The sequence below is a fragment of the Anolis sagrei genome, chromosome 1, assembly GCF_037176765.1.
Source record: "Anolis sagrei isolate rAnoSag1 chromosome 1, rAnoSag1.mat, whole genome shotgun sequence".
Lineage (NCBI taxonomy): Eukaryota > Metazoa > Chordata > Lepidosauria > Squamata > Dactyloidae > Anolis > Anolis sagrei.
In genome coordinates this window covers 287,466,620-287,481,559 of record NC_090021.1, presented here as the reverse complement: position 1 = coordinate 287,481,559, position 14,940 = coordinate 287,466,620, and the positions used below count along the sequence as shown (strand labels likewise).

At 39.7% G+C, this 14,940-nt stretch overlaps 1 protein-coding gene across 1 annotated transcript in view; it reads right to left on the bottom strand.

Annotated features, from left to right (window-relative positions):
* Positions 1-14,940, bottom strand: part of LOC132766515 (cytosolic phospholipase A2 epsilon-like) — a 62,705-nt gene that overhangs the window by 8,895 nt on the left and 38,870 nt on the right. The window contains exons 8-17 of the mRNA XM_060760866.2: positions 14,454-14,511; positions 13,642-13,811; positions 13,458-13,544; positions 13,164-13,201; positions 11,997-12,144; positions 9,761-9,897; positions 7,548-7,770; positions 3,852-3,966; positions 3,165-3,302; positions 1,517-1,624 (exon numbers count right to left, since the gene is read on the bottom strand). Coding sequence (XP_060616849.2) covers positions 1,517-1,624; positions 3,165-3,302; positions 3,852-3,966; positions 7,548-7,770; positions 9,761-9,897; positions 11,997-12,144; positions 13,164-13,201; positions 13,458-13,544; positions 13,642-13,811; positions 14,454-14,511 — 1,222 coding nt within the window. The remainder of the gene's footprint in view (positions 1-1,516; positions 1,625-3,164; positions 3,303-3,851; positions 3,967-7,547; positions 7,771-9,760; positions 9,898-11,996; positions 12,145-13,163; positions 13,202-13,457; positions 13,545-13,641; positions 13,812-14,453; positions 14,512-14,940) is intronic.

Sequence of the window (14,940 nt, the reverse complement as noted above, 5' to 3'; positions counted from 1 at the left end):
GGAATACAACTCCCAGCATTTCTCAGCATTGGTGATTCTAGCTAGGGGTCATGAGAGTTACAGTCCAATAACATCTGGATGATTTGCACATTTCTAATTCTACACTGCAATACCACTTCTGAGTGTATGCATGTGGACATGGTATGTGGCTCCAGTTTTAGATAGCAGTCTTATACTTTTATCAATAAATGTATACAATAACCCAGTGGTTCCTAAACTTTGATCATCCAGGTGCTTTGGACTTTTGGCTCCTAGAATTCCTGACCTTTCAGTGAGGCTTCTGGGAGCTAGTACAAGTACCCAGAAGACCAAAGTGGGGATCGCTACAAAAGTTTATGGAATTCATATAAACATATATGAAACTAGATAGTTAAAGTCTGGATTAATTCAGAAGTGGACAGCATCAAAACTATTTGACAGATTTGCTCCTCATACAGAACATGGTCACATGAGACTCTAAAAACAGGTATGGCATTGCAAACCCATTTTAGGTTTTAGCTGGAGCAAACCACATTTTTATCTCACAAATCAGTTTACCAAGCATTTGAAGAAACTAGCAAGTATGTTTAGCTTACCAAAACAGCTGAGGCTTGTCTCCTTCCAACCCATGTATTGTTTAGTCATCCATGCCCTCCCTTTTTTTTCTGGAGGAATTGAGTACCTCATAAATTAAAAATCCCATGTGACTAGGCCTCTGAAATTAAATATTTCTGCCAGTTCACAAGCATTGTCTTTTTAAACATTTTAATTGGTAATGAAAAAAGCAAATACACATTTTGCATGTATTAGCCTTCCTCTTTTTTGTGTGTTATGCAAAGGAAAGGGACACTTCCCAATGACAAACCTGCACATACTGCTGCAGTTGCTCCTTGTATTACAGAACAGATTGTTTCAATTAATAAACAAGGAAAGACACAACTGAATAAATATATGTACATGTGGCCAAGGGCAAGATAACATCCCCTTCCTGTGTGATGTACATGTGTCATCTAGAATTGAAGTTTGGTCTTTCTTATATGGAATAATGTATTAAGATCAGATTAGAGCAACAGGCCCAGGACTTGTGGCAAAGCTGTAAAGTGCAGCAGGAATAGTTGGGAAACATTAATGGTATCTCCTGCTTCCTGATTGCCTAGTGACAGAACTGGTCCTCATGACTTCCTTGTCTGAGGGAAATGAAAAGGGATTGCAGTATTTCCCAAGCTCTACACACACATGGCCTCAAGGCTTCCCTTTCTTGTTTTTATGAGCTTTATTTACATGAGTCTCTCATTGGAAGCATATGTTACAAATGTGTTTTTATGTTTTGGTATGCCACTATTGGGAAGTGCACAAAGTCACACACTGTGCTCATACTAAGTTAATTACATAGTGAATAACAATCATATTAATACCTTCTAGACTGATCTTCAAAATACTAATGTTTTGCCAAATACCTTTTTCAGTGATACACTAGGAAGCCAAGAGCTACTCATTTCATATGAGAGAAATCTGCAGAGTAGAAGCAAATGCTCACCAACATCTATTAACTTGTCTTTAGTCCATCTCTCCCAGAATTCCTCTGAGCTACTAACTCGGTTCCAAATATACAACAAGTTCACTGAAAATATGCTACTCCATATACCTAAAAATAAGGAGGCAAGAACAATGAGATCACAAGGAACACAGCTTAATTAGATCTCTGTTCACTATAACTGCAAGCATATCCATATGTTTATACTTTATTTGCTTTATTAACTATTATTTATTTTATTTACATCCCATCTTTTATACAATATAGGGATTCAAGGCATCTCTGGTTTTGAATCTTCAAGTTTTATACATCAAGGGAGTAAAGAGATAAAAATTTAGCAGATGAGTAAAGCTGGATGTTATACCACATGGCAGTGCTTGTATCCTAACTTTATCCAACATTTTGTCTGGGAAAAAATCATAAAAATTTGCAGAATTATGGACAAACAGCCGTACACATTAAAAATACGATCAAAGTGCTAGCTTTCGGTTTTCTGTCAAATATAATTAAAAATGTCAAGTGCAATATACAGTGAATTGCATAATATTGGACAATTAAATGAAGTTGCAAAGAAATTCAAAGTTTATTGCTATGACTTAATAAACTGCAAGAAGCTGGAGATGATGGGAATGACATAACAAATGCAATAATAGCACACAATTAATTGGTTCTGTCTGTGTATAGAAATCTTGCCATTGCTGTCTCAGGATGGTGAGTCAACACTTATCAAAGCTCTTCAAAGTATCCTGCTACTCACCAAAGATCTGAGAGCTTGTGATCATTTTTATTGTAGTTTCTGCTACTAGTAAAGCTCATATCATTGTGCAAATTTAATGGGTTTTCCTTTTGTAAAGCTAAGCATATGTGCACACACAGCAATCACAACTGGACTATTTGATCACAATAAATATGTTTTCTAAGGCTCCTACATCGACTATAACTGTCATTGCATTTTTCAACATTGCTGAAATATACATAATGGTCTTATGTTTTTATCTATGCATTTTAACTGTGTTATATCCCACTTTAAGTCTTAAGAAGAGGTGGGTAAGAAATAAAATGTATTATTGTTATTATTACTGTTATCATTACATTTGCAAAATGTACACTTTTTAAATCGAGGCAAACAAAAGCAGCAACAATCCCATTATTTCACACGTTTGCACTTCAAGCTGCTTTTTCAAAAATATGTTGTTTACCACAAGCCAGGATCTAGCTGAGGGAATACTTCCAGTAATTATATGGGTGTAAATGATCTTCACCAAGCCAAAAAGAGTGAGAGAAGAGGTCCATTATGAGTGTTATTTCAATGCAGCAGAAAGCAGAAGGAATATTTGTTTAAAACAAGAGGGAGTGTGTGTGTTGGTGGATCTCCATGGAAAACAGCTCCATGGAACATTGTCACACACTTGTCTCAAGGCCTATATTATGCTAGTAGGTCTTGAAACCACTGTGTAAGTCATAGTATCCAGCTGAACCTAACTGCAGCGTGCAGCCAGAAAAATGCCCCAATAATAACTTGGATTTTGCCTCAAAACTTAGACAAAATGGCTATGCAAATAGAACAGAGAACTGACACCAATAACTTCTCCTGCCATTCTTAAGCAGTACTTTTATTCCCACCACCATCATCAAGAATTCACTACATCACCATGAAGGTAGCATATCCGGCTTTCTGGAAGCTTCTTTATCAAGCGGCCCATGAAATATTCACTTCCAAAGTTCTCTGGTGGTATAAATGCTCCATACTTCAAAAATCCCACCTCATAGGGAGTAAATTCTAGCCACTCTACAAACAAGAGCAAAAGAAGAGTTATGCTAGATCAAACCAAGATCTACAAACTGGCTAAAAACTGTCCGTGTAAAGCCCAGATATGAGCACAACTCATCATGAGAGTAAGTTGACTGTGGGAAAGAGGACATGAGTGCAAATCAGCTCATGTTCTCCAGAAACTGATATAAAGGTTGATATGCAAGTGATATCCTGTTTCTGATACAGAAGGTGATACTAGTAATAGTAGCAACTGCTCAATTTCAACCTGCATGAATTTTGGCTATTCCTTTAAAAACTATCAGGGATGGCAGCTATCACTTGTGGAAATGTATTTCACAGTTGCACTCTGTATGTACTATGTATAGAGCAAAAATAAGCAGCCTATATCCAGTCTGCTTTAGTGCAGACTAAACTAGAACTGTTGACTCAATCAGATTTATAAGTGCTGATATATTCAATAGAGTGCTTCTAAATACAATGAAATTGTACTGAAGTATTCAACGATACTGTAAGAAGCATAATGAAAAATGGCATCTGTGACCCAACCACAAGGCTTCAGCTTACCTTTGAAGTCATGAGTGCTGTACTTTTCCTTGATGTTGATAGTTACATAAATGGGCATTGGGTTCTGGCCATCTATCAACGCTTCTCTCTCCTCAGAAAGCCTGTGGTTATTTTTCTAATTGTGAAATGGGAAAATGTTATCTGCAAAGCCATGGAACAGACACATAGAACAACTTCAGCTAGAAAATACCCTTGTTTTAAAACTAAATTAGCATCAACCTTCATCAAACATCTTGATTCTGTCTGCAACTGAATATACAGAAAGTGTTATAAATTTATCTTGATCAATGTAGTGGCACAATCAGGCATTTCTTCATTGAAACTGAAATAAACTTTCATATAATCCTTAAAATAACAGAATACTGTGGCTCTTCACAAGGAAAAAGATTGTGGGTGTCCATGAAAGGTTGTGTTAATTTTCATCAGAGCCTCAGCACCCTTTGTTGTTTCAGCTATGAACCATTTCTTCTGAAATCTATATGTATAAATTTGTTAGGGGCATCCAACGAGGAAACAAAACTCAAAAACCCCCCAACGAAACTTAACCAAAATTCCCATGCCCATAACACAACCCACAAGGTACAAACATATCTACTCAAAATGAAAAACAACACAACAACACACTCACAAAATGGCAAAACAACAAAACTCAAAAATCCCCCAACGAAACTTAACCAAAATCCCTGTGCCCATAACACAACCCACAAGGTACAAACATACCTACTCAAAATGAAAAACAACACAACAACACACTCACAAAATGGCAAAACAACAAAACTCAAAAATCCCCCAACGAAACTTAACCAAAATCCCTGTGCCCATAACACAACCCACAAGGTACAAACATATCTACTCAAAATGAAAAACAACACAACAACACACTCACAAAACGGCAAAACAACAAAACTCAAAAATCCCCCAACGAAACTTAACCAAAATCCCCGTGCCCATAACACAACCCACAAGGTACAAACATATCTACTCAAAATGAAAAACAACACAACAACACACTCACAAAACGGCAAAAGAACAAAACTCAAAAATCCCCCAACGAAACTTAACCAAAATTCCCGTGCCCATAGCACAACCCACAAGGTACAAACATATCTACTCAAAATGAAAAACAACACAACACACTCACAAAACGGCAAAACAACTGAGCATGCGCATTGGCGCCCAGCCGCAAGTTCCATCGCGCGCGCACATGGCCTTGCGGCCAACGTTCCCTCTGCGGAAACCATGCCCACTCCAAGCCCCGCCGCGCACACACACGCAACCTCACGCTCCATCACTCCCCCCGCCGCCGCACACACACACGCAACCCCACGCTCCATCACTCCCCCCACCGCCGCATACACACGCAACCCCACTCCCCCCACCGCCGCACACACACATGCAACCCCAGGCTCCATCACTCCCCTGCCCCTATCTTACCTCCTTTTACTTCAGGCCACCTCCAAACCCCACCCCGCCCCTTCCCGCCCTGTCAAAATCTAGGAAAGACAGGAAGGAAGGAAAGAAGGAAGAAAAAGAAAGGGAGGTAAAGAAACAGGGGGAAGGAAGGAAAGTTAGAGGAAGAAGAAAAGGAAAGAAAAGGAAAGATGGAAGGAAAGAAAAGAGAGACAGCAGAAGAGAAAGAAAAAGGGGGAAGGAAGGAAAGAGATAGAGAAAGAAGAGGAGAAGGAAAGATGGGAAGGAAGGAAGGAAGGAAGGAAGGAAGGAAGGAAGGAAGGAAGGAAGGAAGGAAGGAAGGAGGGAGGGAGGGAGGGAGGGAGGGAAAGAGGGAAGATTGGCCACAGCAACACGTGGCGGGTAAAGGTTGTTATTTCTATTATTAAGATGATGATGGTATTGTTCCTATGAGACCCTTTTAGGGGGAATGGGAGAGGTGTCAGGTCCCAGAGGCAATGCATTGCATTATTGTTATTGTTATGATGGTGGTGAAATAAAAGGAAATAAAAAGTGAAAGAAGGAAGCAAACAGGGAGGGAAGAAAGGCAAAGGAAGAAAGGGGGAGGGAATGAAGGAAAGAGAGAAGGATGAAACCAAGTAGTGAAAGAAGGAAAGAAAGAAAGAGGTAGAGAAGGAAGAAAGGTGAGAAAGGGGGAGGAAAAGGGGGAAGGAATAGGTAGGTACCTCTCTTTCATAATAGTCCAGATATCTACCTCAACTTTGATAAGTTTTACTATAGGCCACAGCAACGCGTGGCAGGGCACAGCTAGTTCATTATAAAACTGTTAAGCTTCATTCTTAAGTAGCCCTTTTAAAGGTATATAAGACTTATTCACATAACATATATGTAGATATGACCAAAGGATGGAGTGGAGAATGGGAATACAGTTTAAATATTTCAAGAAATGTTGATACAGTTTAAATATTTCAAGAAATACATATGTCCTTTCAGGTGTTTACAAATAATATTGCTTCAACATGCAAAGAGGAGTCCATACTAGACCAACACAAAATATATTGCTCTACATGGAGAGTGACAAATTTGAACAGCTGAACAGGAAGCTTCTGCTATGTGTAAAAAGCTCTTCAGTAACCTATGAAAAAACAGTATTCCCAATTATATGGAGATCCTCTATGTATAGCAAAAGCTCTTCTTTTCAGATTATTCACTGTCTGTGCAAACAAGATGAAGACTGAGTAGCGTTCTCCCTTTCTCACATGTAATAGGTAATGCTTGAATATGGAAACATGAAGACACAATCCTTTCTATTCACAGACATGTTGTGTTAGTGGGGTTCTTGGTATATGCATACATATGTTTAAGTTGACTGTTGATGTATGAATTTCATAGGATTTTCTTAGGGAAGGAATACTAATAGGTGTTTCGTCAGTTCCTTTTAAATATATATATATAGCTGTCACTTCCCAGTTTTACTTTTGTGGATTTGATTCTTCATGGATTTGATTTAAAATGTTATCTCTGGGAATCTCTAGTTTAGTCTTCTTCAATCACACTGAAGAACCTGGAGATTGCTAGATAGAACAATCTTCTAGGAATCTCTAAGTCCTTCAGTGTGAATCTATATTCCGCTTTCAGCAGAAGTTGGCCATACAGTCATGCTAAAAGACCAAGACATTCCTGGAGAGTTATTTTCTCAGTTAAAAATACAGCAAATTCTTTTACTGGAAGTTTTCCACTTTCATGAGGGTCCTGTGCCCCTAAGCCCAGCAAATGTGGACAACCAACTGCATCGCCTGCATCACCATACAAGTATAGAATTCCAATGAAGCTGTTTTCTAAACTGGTACGTTTACTAGATGAGGAAGACACATTTAAGTTTCACCCACACAAGATATATCTGGCCTTAGTACTTCAAAAAGAGAACTGAGAATACGGATTCAGTTTGTATTAGTTAGGTTTACATTCCCTCTGAGGATTCAGATTCCCAGTGTGGATTCATACCTAATCCTAAACCTGACTCAGAAGACTACTGTAGCCATTGGGGCCACTCCTAGAAGTCTGTTCTGGCTGCACTAACCCAAGTCTTGGTTGCATCCATTTGGATTACTGCAATAACGCTGCTTTGAGTCTCTTTTGCAGAGAGAAAAAGAGGAGCATAATAAACATTACGATAATGATGATGATGACGATAATGGCAATGATATTATCTAAATTGTACTGTCATTGTAAAGTGCTCAGAAACAGCTACAGCCAGGAAACAAAAATATAAATTTGATAGCGTACCCCATCATTTAACAAATATTCTATGACGAGTCCCCAGAGATCTATAAACGTTGTCTTATGTCCTTCTTGTTTCCGTTGAGTCAGCTGTTGATTATAATATTTCATACGATTCATAGTAAACATTTCCATCTTCGTTTTGGTCACTTGTTTCTTGGCCTCTTCTATTTTGTCACATAGATCCTTCTGAGACCAACAATTATCTCTATACAATTGTGCCAAGGCCCTGAAGAAAGCCAATATAGAACAAAAAGAAAGCGTGAGCAACTAAGAATGCAACAGGAAATACATACAACTCTATAATTAAACCTCCCCATTTATGGGGGTTGACTTTTGCAGATTTGATTATTCATGGATTTGATTAAAATGTTAAGGACATGTTTCTGAGTCCTCCAGTGTGACTCTATAGTTAGCTTCATCTGGTCACATGCAGCAGGGGACCACAAATCCTAAACATTCATCAGGAGACCACGAATCCAAAACACGTGCATATTTAACATATAGACAAGGCTTCATCTTCTGAACACCAAAGATATTTTGTTTGTACCATATGTACTCAAATATAAACTGACCCGGATATAAGCCGAGTCACCTAATTTTACCAGAAAACACTGGGAAAACGTAATGATTTGAGTATAAGCCGAGGGTGAAAAATGCAGCAGCTACTTGTAAATTTCAAAATAAAATTAGATACCAATACAATTACATTAATTGAGGCATCAGTAAGTTAAATGAAGATAAAACTGTAATTTAAGATAAGACTGCCCAACTCTGATTAAACCATTATTCTAACCTTCTTCAATGTAAATGTGCTTACGTATTCTTCCAATAATCACCATAGTTTATATTAACTATACATTTTGGCGAAAATGCTGTGTATGTATGAATAAGGAAAAATGGGAAAGACTGGCTTGGGAAGGGGGTGGGAAAGGACTGGAAACATGAAAAGGTTGGAATGGGAAGGGGTGGTTGAAAAAGTAGGAAAATGAGGTGGAAAGGGGATAGCTAGAAAAAGAGGACAGATTGGGGTGGGAAGGGGGCAACCAGGGAAGGGGAAATGACTGAAGTGTGAAAGAGGGGCTGGAAACTGGGAAAGATTGGGATTTATTTTTTTTGTCATGTCAGGAGCGACCTGAGAAACTGCATGTCGCTCCTGTTGTGAGAGAATTGGCCGTCAGCAAGGACGTTGCCCAGGGGACGCCCGGATGATTTGATGTTTTTATCAACCTTGTGGGAGGCTTCCCTCATGTCCCCGCATGAGGAGCTGGAGCTGATAGAGGGAGCTCATCCACCTCTCCCCGGATTCGAACCTGTGACCTGTTGGTCTTCAGTCCTGCCGGCACAGAGCTTTAACCCACTGCGCCACCCAGATTGGGATGGAAAGGGGGGATGGAAAAGTGGGAAAGAGCCCAGTCTAGAGTGTGAAGGGGGAGGGGTTGAGAAAAACTGGGGAAATTGGGGTGGGTAAGAGGGGCAGCTGCAAAAAAATGGAAGGAAAATTGCAAAACGAGTAAGACTGGGATGCAAATAGGGGGGTTTGAAAGGTGGAAAGATTGGAGTGGGAAGGGGGCAAGCTGAGATGTGGGAAAGATTGAGGTGGGAAAGGGGGAAGACTGGGGTGAGAAAGAGGAGCTAGGAAAGTGGGAAACTACGATGGGAAAGGGGGCAAGACTGAAATGGGAAAGAAAGGCTGGAATCTGGGAAAGGATGGGATGGAAAAGGAGCTGGAAGAAGGGCTGGGAATAGCAAAGACTCGGGTATGAAGGGGGAAACTAGAAAAAGGGAAGACAGGGGTGGGAAAGGGGTGCTGGAAAAATGGGGGGCGGGGAACTGAGGTGGGAAGAGAGGAAGTGGAAAGGACTGAGGAGATGAAGGCGCATGACCTCTCCTTCCCTCTTGGCACAGCGAGAGGAGAGGAAGGTGTGCAAGAGAGAAAGGCAGGAAGGCAGGCAGCCTCTCCTCCTCTCTCAGCACAGCGACTCAACTGGGTTGCTGTGCAGAGAAGTGAGGGTCCTGGAGGGAAGGCATGGGGCTGAAAGAAGGGCTTAAAGTTTTACTATACCTTTTAAAAAATATACAGCAGTCAGAAATGGAATATTCAGTATTTTAAATGTGTTTAGACCACAAATATGTGTTTAGGTACTGTGATGATGGCAACATTTCACTTCTTTGTGCATTAACTCTCACAAAAAAAAAGTCACCTGAAGCTTACTTACCAAGATGTACCAGACACACCAGATATATATGTTAGGCAGTCTAAGACATTTAATTTTTGGAGACCTCTCATACAGCCAAATGTTGTGGTGTATGACCTCGTACCACCTCCTGTTGTCATGACTGCTATCACTGGAACCTGTACAATATATATAAAAAAACCATTTAAAGAAATTAAGAAATAGCACATTGGGTTTCTGTGAATTTTTTGGGCTATATGGCCATATTCAAAAGCATTATCTCCGGACATTTCGCCCACACCTATGGCAGCCATCCTCAGAGGTTGTGAGGTTTGTTAAGCACTGGGAAAGGGCCATAGATGTAGACAAAACGTCAAGAGAGAATGCTTTTGGAACATGGCCATACAGCATGGAAAACTCACAGCAACCCAGTGATGAAAGCCCTCAACAACAAATAGCAGATTGTTATCAAGTGGACAACCAAAAGAGCACACAGAAGCAGGTAATTCCATTGCAAAGTGAAACATTTTGACTATTGCACCAGAGAATCAATTCTCTTTAAATCTGGTTTTTGCTTCCTGCAGAATTCTGGAGTTTGTAGTTTAGTGAGGCTGTTAGAGACTCCTCCCTAACCTACAACCACCAGAATTCTGCAGGAGGCAGAAACTGGATTTAAAGTGGATTCATTCTCTAGTATGATGAGGTCCCTTATTTACACTGACTGAACTATTGACATCATTAAGCAGGTGGCTTTTTGCATCTCACAGAGGTTAGGTGAAAGGGGTGGTCTCAGCCAATGCTCTCTGATCATCAGGCCTGTAGCCGGGGGGGGGGGGGTTAAGGGTTCAACCCCCCCCCCTGAAATTTTTCAGGTTAAAGAAAAACCTGGTTTACTCATGAATTTTAACTAGAACTGCAGAAGCACTATCTCAAGCAAATATTGACAATTTATTCACACTGTCATTACTTGCAGCAATAGCCGATGTAGTGAAGCAACCAAGTTGGGGAGTGGGGTGTTGAATGCTCTCATTAAGGAGGCCAGACTTGGTGGAGGTGGTTGACAGGGGCGGAGCTTCAGGCTATTGAAGGCTGCTCTGCCCCCTGCTGTGCTCTTTGCTTCAGCGTGAGCTAGGAGGCAGGTTTCACACCCCCCCCCCCAAAATTTTCAAACCCCCACCCGAGATTTTCAAACCTCCCCAAAATTTTCAACCCTCCTTGAAAAATTTTTCTGGCTACGGCCCTGCTGATGATGGTCACAAAGCATGGTCAAGAAAGCCATTTGGGGAGATTTCAGAAGTCAAATTCTTTGCCACTCACCTCTTCTGAAACTTGATTGATTCATTTTGGAAGGATAATGGTTGTATACCTTAGTTGAAAAAGTTGATCTCCATAAGCAGCATTGGGACTTGTGGCTTCATCAGATGGGGAAAGAATTGGCAATATGTTCAACTTAACTGCCCTTTTAAGCACAGAGCCTACTGGCTCCCATTACATGATGCACTACTACGTCCAGCAGGAGTCCGTACTTAAAGAGGCGGTGAAGTGGAGCTTGCTGCCTTGGATCAATGGGGGGAAGCCAGATGGTCAACGCTCCCCTCCCCATGGGATCATCCTGCCAGTAAGTCAGGCAATGAGGAGCGTGGTGTGATGAGTTCCCATGCCTCCCAATAGCAGTCTACAGATTCTTCACAATGCATGGCAATTCCAGTGCACAGTGTGAAGAAGTCCATGCTGTCTCCCAAAAGGTATGGCCAGTGCAGGATTGCATTCACTTTTCCTGCAATATATTCAGACTAAATGCCTGAAGGGGTTTTATATTTGCATGCTTATCATTCATGCAAATACCTCCTCAATCATGAAAACAGTGACCCTGGGCAGGTCACACTATATCAACCTAAGAGAAAGTAGATGGCAAATCTCATTTTGATAAATGTTGCCAACAAAACCCTATGGTAGTGTTTCTGTAAGTCAGAACCAATTTGTACTCATCACACCACAACAGCATCAATATCTTTTTGCAACAACAAAACGTATAATCATTTGTGGCTTGGAATAGTTACTTTTTTGAACTGAAGCTCCCAGAATCTTAGAGTGATATTTGAAAAAAGTAACTTTTTCAAATTTGCAATTAATCAGTTCTAGAGAACACGCATTCAGAAAAACCATGTTGGTGGAGGGTTACGGAAAAAGAGAGAAATTGCTTTTTCCTGTAGTAAACAAGAGAATAAATGCAACATTAACTTTAGATAAACATCAGTCAGTTTTACATTTTGTATACCTCATGATCTTGCAGATCATAATCAAGCTGGAGAACCTGCTTCAGAGCTTGAGCAACTAGACTCTTCCGTTTCCGTACGAACTCTTCCTCCTGTGGGCACAGATCATATCCCAAGCGCACATCGAGATCTTCTGGACAGGAACACTGACTAAGACATACACACATATTGCATTTTATCTAATTACATGAGAAAGTCAACATCTTAGAGTTTTATCACACGGAAAATATCATGTAAAACAATCATTTACTATTCATGTAGTTGTAGTAGGAGTAACAGTACAAGAATGTCCAGAAATAATTGTAAAATGCATTATGGACATTATAAAATTATAGAAATAGAAGACATTCTCATGAGCTGCATCCAATGGTCTATCAACATAAAAAGGTTTTTTCCCCCCTCAGTTTCAACAAACACAAATAAATCCAGAACTCTTGAAGTAGTTTAATTGTAGTTGGAATACGCCCCATTGTAGTAGGAGTACTAATACAAGACTGCACCTCTATGACTTTTTGGGATTACAGTTCCCAGAATCCTTCAGCCAGCATAGCCACTGGTCTATTCTAGAAACTACAGACTAAACAGTACTTCTTTTGCACTCTGAATTATATACCTGTTCCTTAAGTTAAATATGGAGACTCATTTTTGAGTTTCCTATCCAATCTAAGCATCAAAAGGGGGCAATAAGAAGGAGGAAATTTTGGTGGTGCCCCTCAAGGTTTTTGACTACACTGAGCAGAGAAGTTTGCCTAGAAACTTCTATTCTTGTTAGCGCCATGTTTGATTTTTCTGTTTTCCAAGGAATTTTAAGTACTTTATTCTAGGTTAGAATCTCGCTTTATGAGATATATATTCAAAAACAGAATTGGCATTCCAGCTGATCTAATTTTTGTTTCATTTGTTAGCATTTTTTGAAATCAGTGCAACCTTCAGGGGACAGAATAGTGGGCCTCTACCCTGCCATATTTGCTTACCCTTGCCTTAGAAGGAGAAATAAATACCAAATTAACATCATGTGCAGCTTTGTGACAAGTTTTAAAGACCAGTTATAATACTGATGTATCTTATTTGTAAAAAAAAAAAAAGCAAAAAGTGCTTTAAAAGCTGAGGACCAACATAATTGATATAGTTATTAGAAATAACAAAAATGAAATATTCAAGTCTCTTACCACTCATCCACTTTCACATGCAGATTGTATTTTTTCTCCTGAAAAACAGAATGTAATCCAAATTAAACACTATTCCATTCATTCAAATGGTAGGTAGTTCCTGGTTTTTCAAAAACATCTCTACGCTTAAACCAAATGCGGTTTGATGTTTTTATTCTAAACACGATCTCTTAATTCTAAATTCTATTTACTGTGAACACACACACACACACTTTTAATTAAATGAAATAATCATTACAGAGATTATTAATTTTATAAAATATTATGCCTTTACTTCCTGAAAGTGGTGCTAACCTCTATTATCGACACTTTCTCTCCTATGGGCAGGGAATTTAGCATCACAGGTGGAACATCTGCCTTGGTTCTATAAGAACAGGTAGCCTAAGGAAAAGGGGGAAAAACTCAATGAGCAAAGACTTATCCTGATTACTAATGCAAAGAAATTTATCTTGTTACTTTGATGATTGATTTCACATACAGGATTATAACGTGGCTTTGACTTTGGTAGCATCACATCCAACGTTGGCTCCCTGTACTTCATGTAGTGGAATGTAGTGGGACACGGCGGTGTGATAATAGCATCTGACCCCAGCTTAAATGCGTGACTACCTTCACAGGATCCTTTTATAGAAAGTGAAAGATCTTTCTCTAAAGGCAAGAGGCAAAAAAAATGGTCAGGCACATGTTTTCCCACAAAATGAAATGAAATGAAATGAACACAACTAGTTTTTAAAATACCACTTTGGATCTAGAAAGATTTTGTATCTATAAAGCAGTGGTTCTCAACCTGTGGGTCCCCAGATGTTTTGGCCTTCAACTCCCAGAAATCCTAAAAGCTGGCAAACTGACTGTGATTTCTGGAGGCCAAAACACCTGGGGACCCACAAGTTGAGAACCACTACTACAAAGGTTCTGACATCCCTAAATCCACATTGTATCAAAATATAGAGATGATCAGACCCAGGAAAGAATTCTTGACTCAAATGCAGGTCCCATAAGCTTCTAGATTTCTGGGAATTGTACTCATAAATCTGTGTGTCGTGCTGACCACCAGAAATGCTTTTCACTTCTGCTTACAACCCCAGAATGCCCCTCCAATAGTGGGTGGGCAGTTGTCTTGAGTTGTGTGGTCTCTAGACTACACATTTTCAAACTCAGCATTACCTAACTGAGGTAGGTAATAACACAAATTGTATATATTATATTTCCAGATTTACATTTGTTCCTTATAATAAACATCGAAATGAATTTATTATCTTATGATAAGTAAATGCCTCTATGTAAACTCACTTGACTTGTGCCTTTTCTTTTGATCCACTGCAGCTTCCAGTTTGCAAACTTCACGACACTATAGTAGAAACAAGCAACACAATATAAATAAAGGTCCCATCATTCTGTATTTTGGGCTGGTTTTGTTAAATTATTTTGAAGGATGTAATGAGGAAACTAATCTTTGGAAGGACTAACAGTTGAGGTGTGGTATCCTTCTGGGAACCATAGATATTAGGAGTAGATACTATCAAAGGATGAGCAACTCTAAGCGGCTGGATGGGTGGCCATATTAAGACAACTCAGAGGGCTGCACCTCTGTTGCACTATCCTGTGAAAACATTAGAAAAGCTTTTTTGCCCCCAAATATCTCTGGACACCCTCTGATGGTATAGGGACTTTTTTGCTATATTCTTCAGTCCTATGTGCCATTGTAGGCCCAAGAGAGTCCCTTATAAACTTGGGAAATTAAGGGAACTGACTGTAGGAGACAAAAATAACTCCAAAC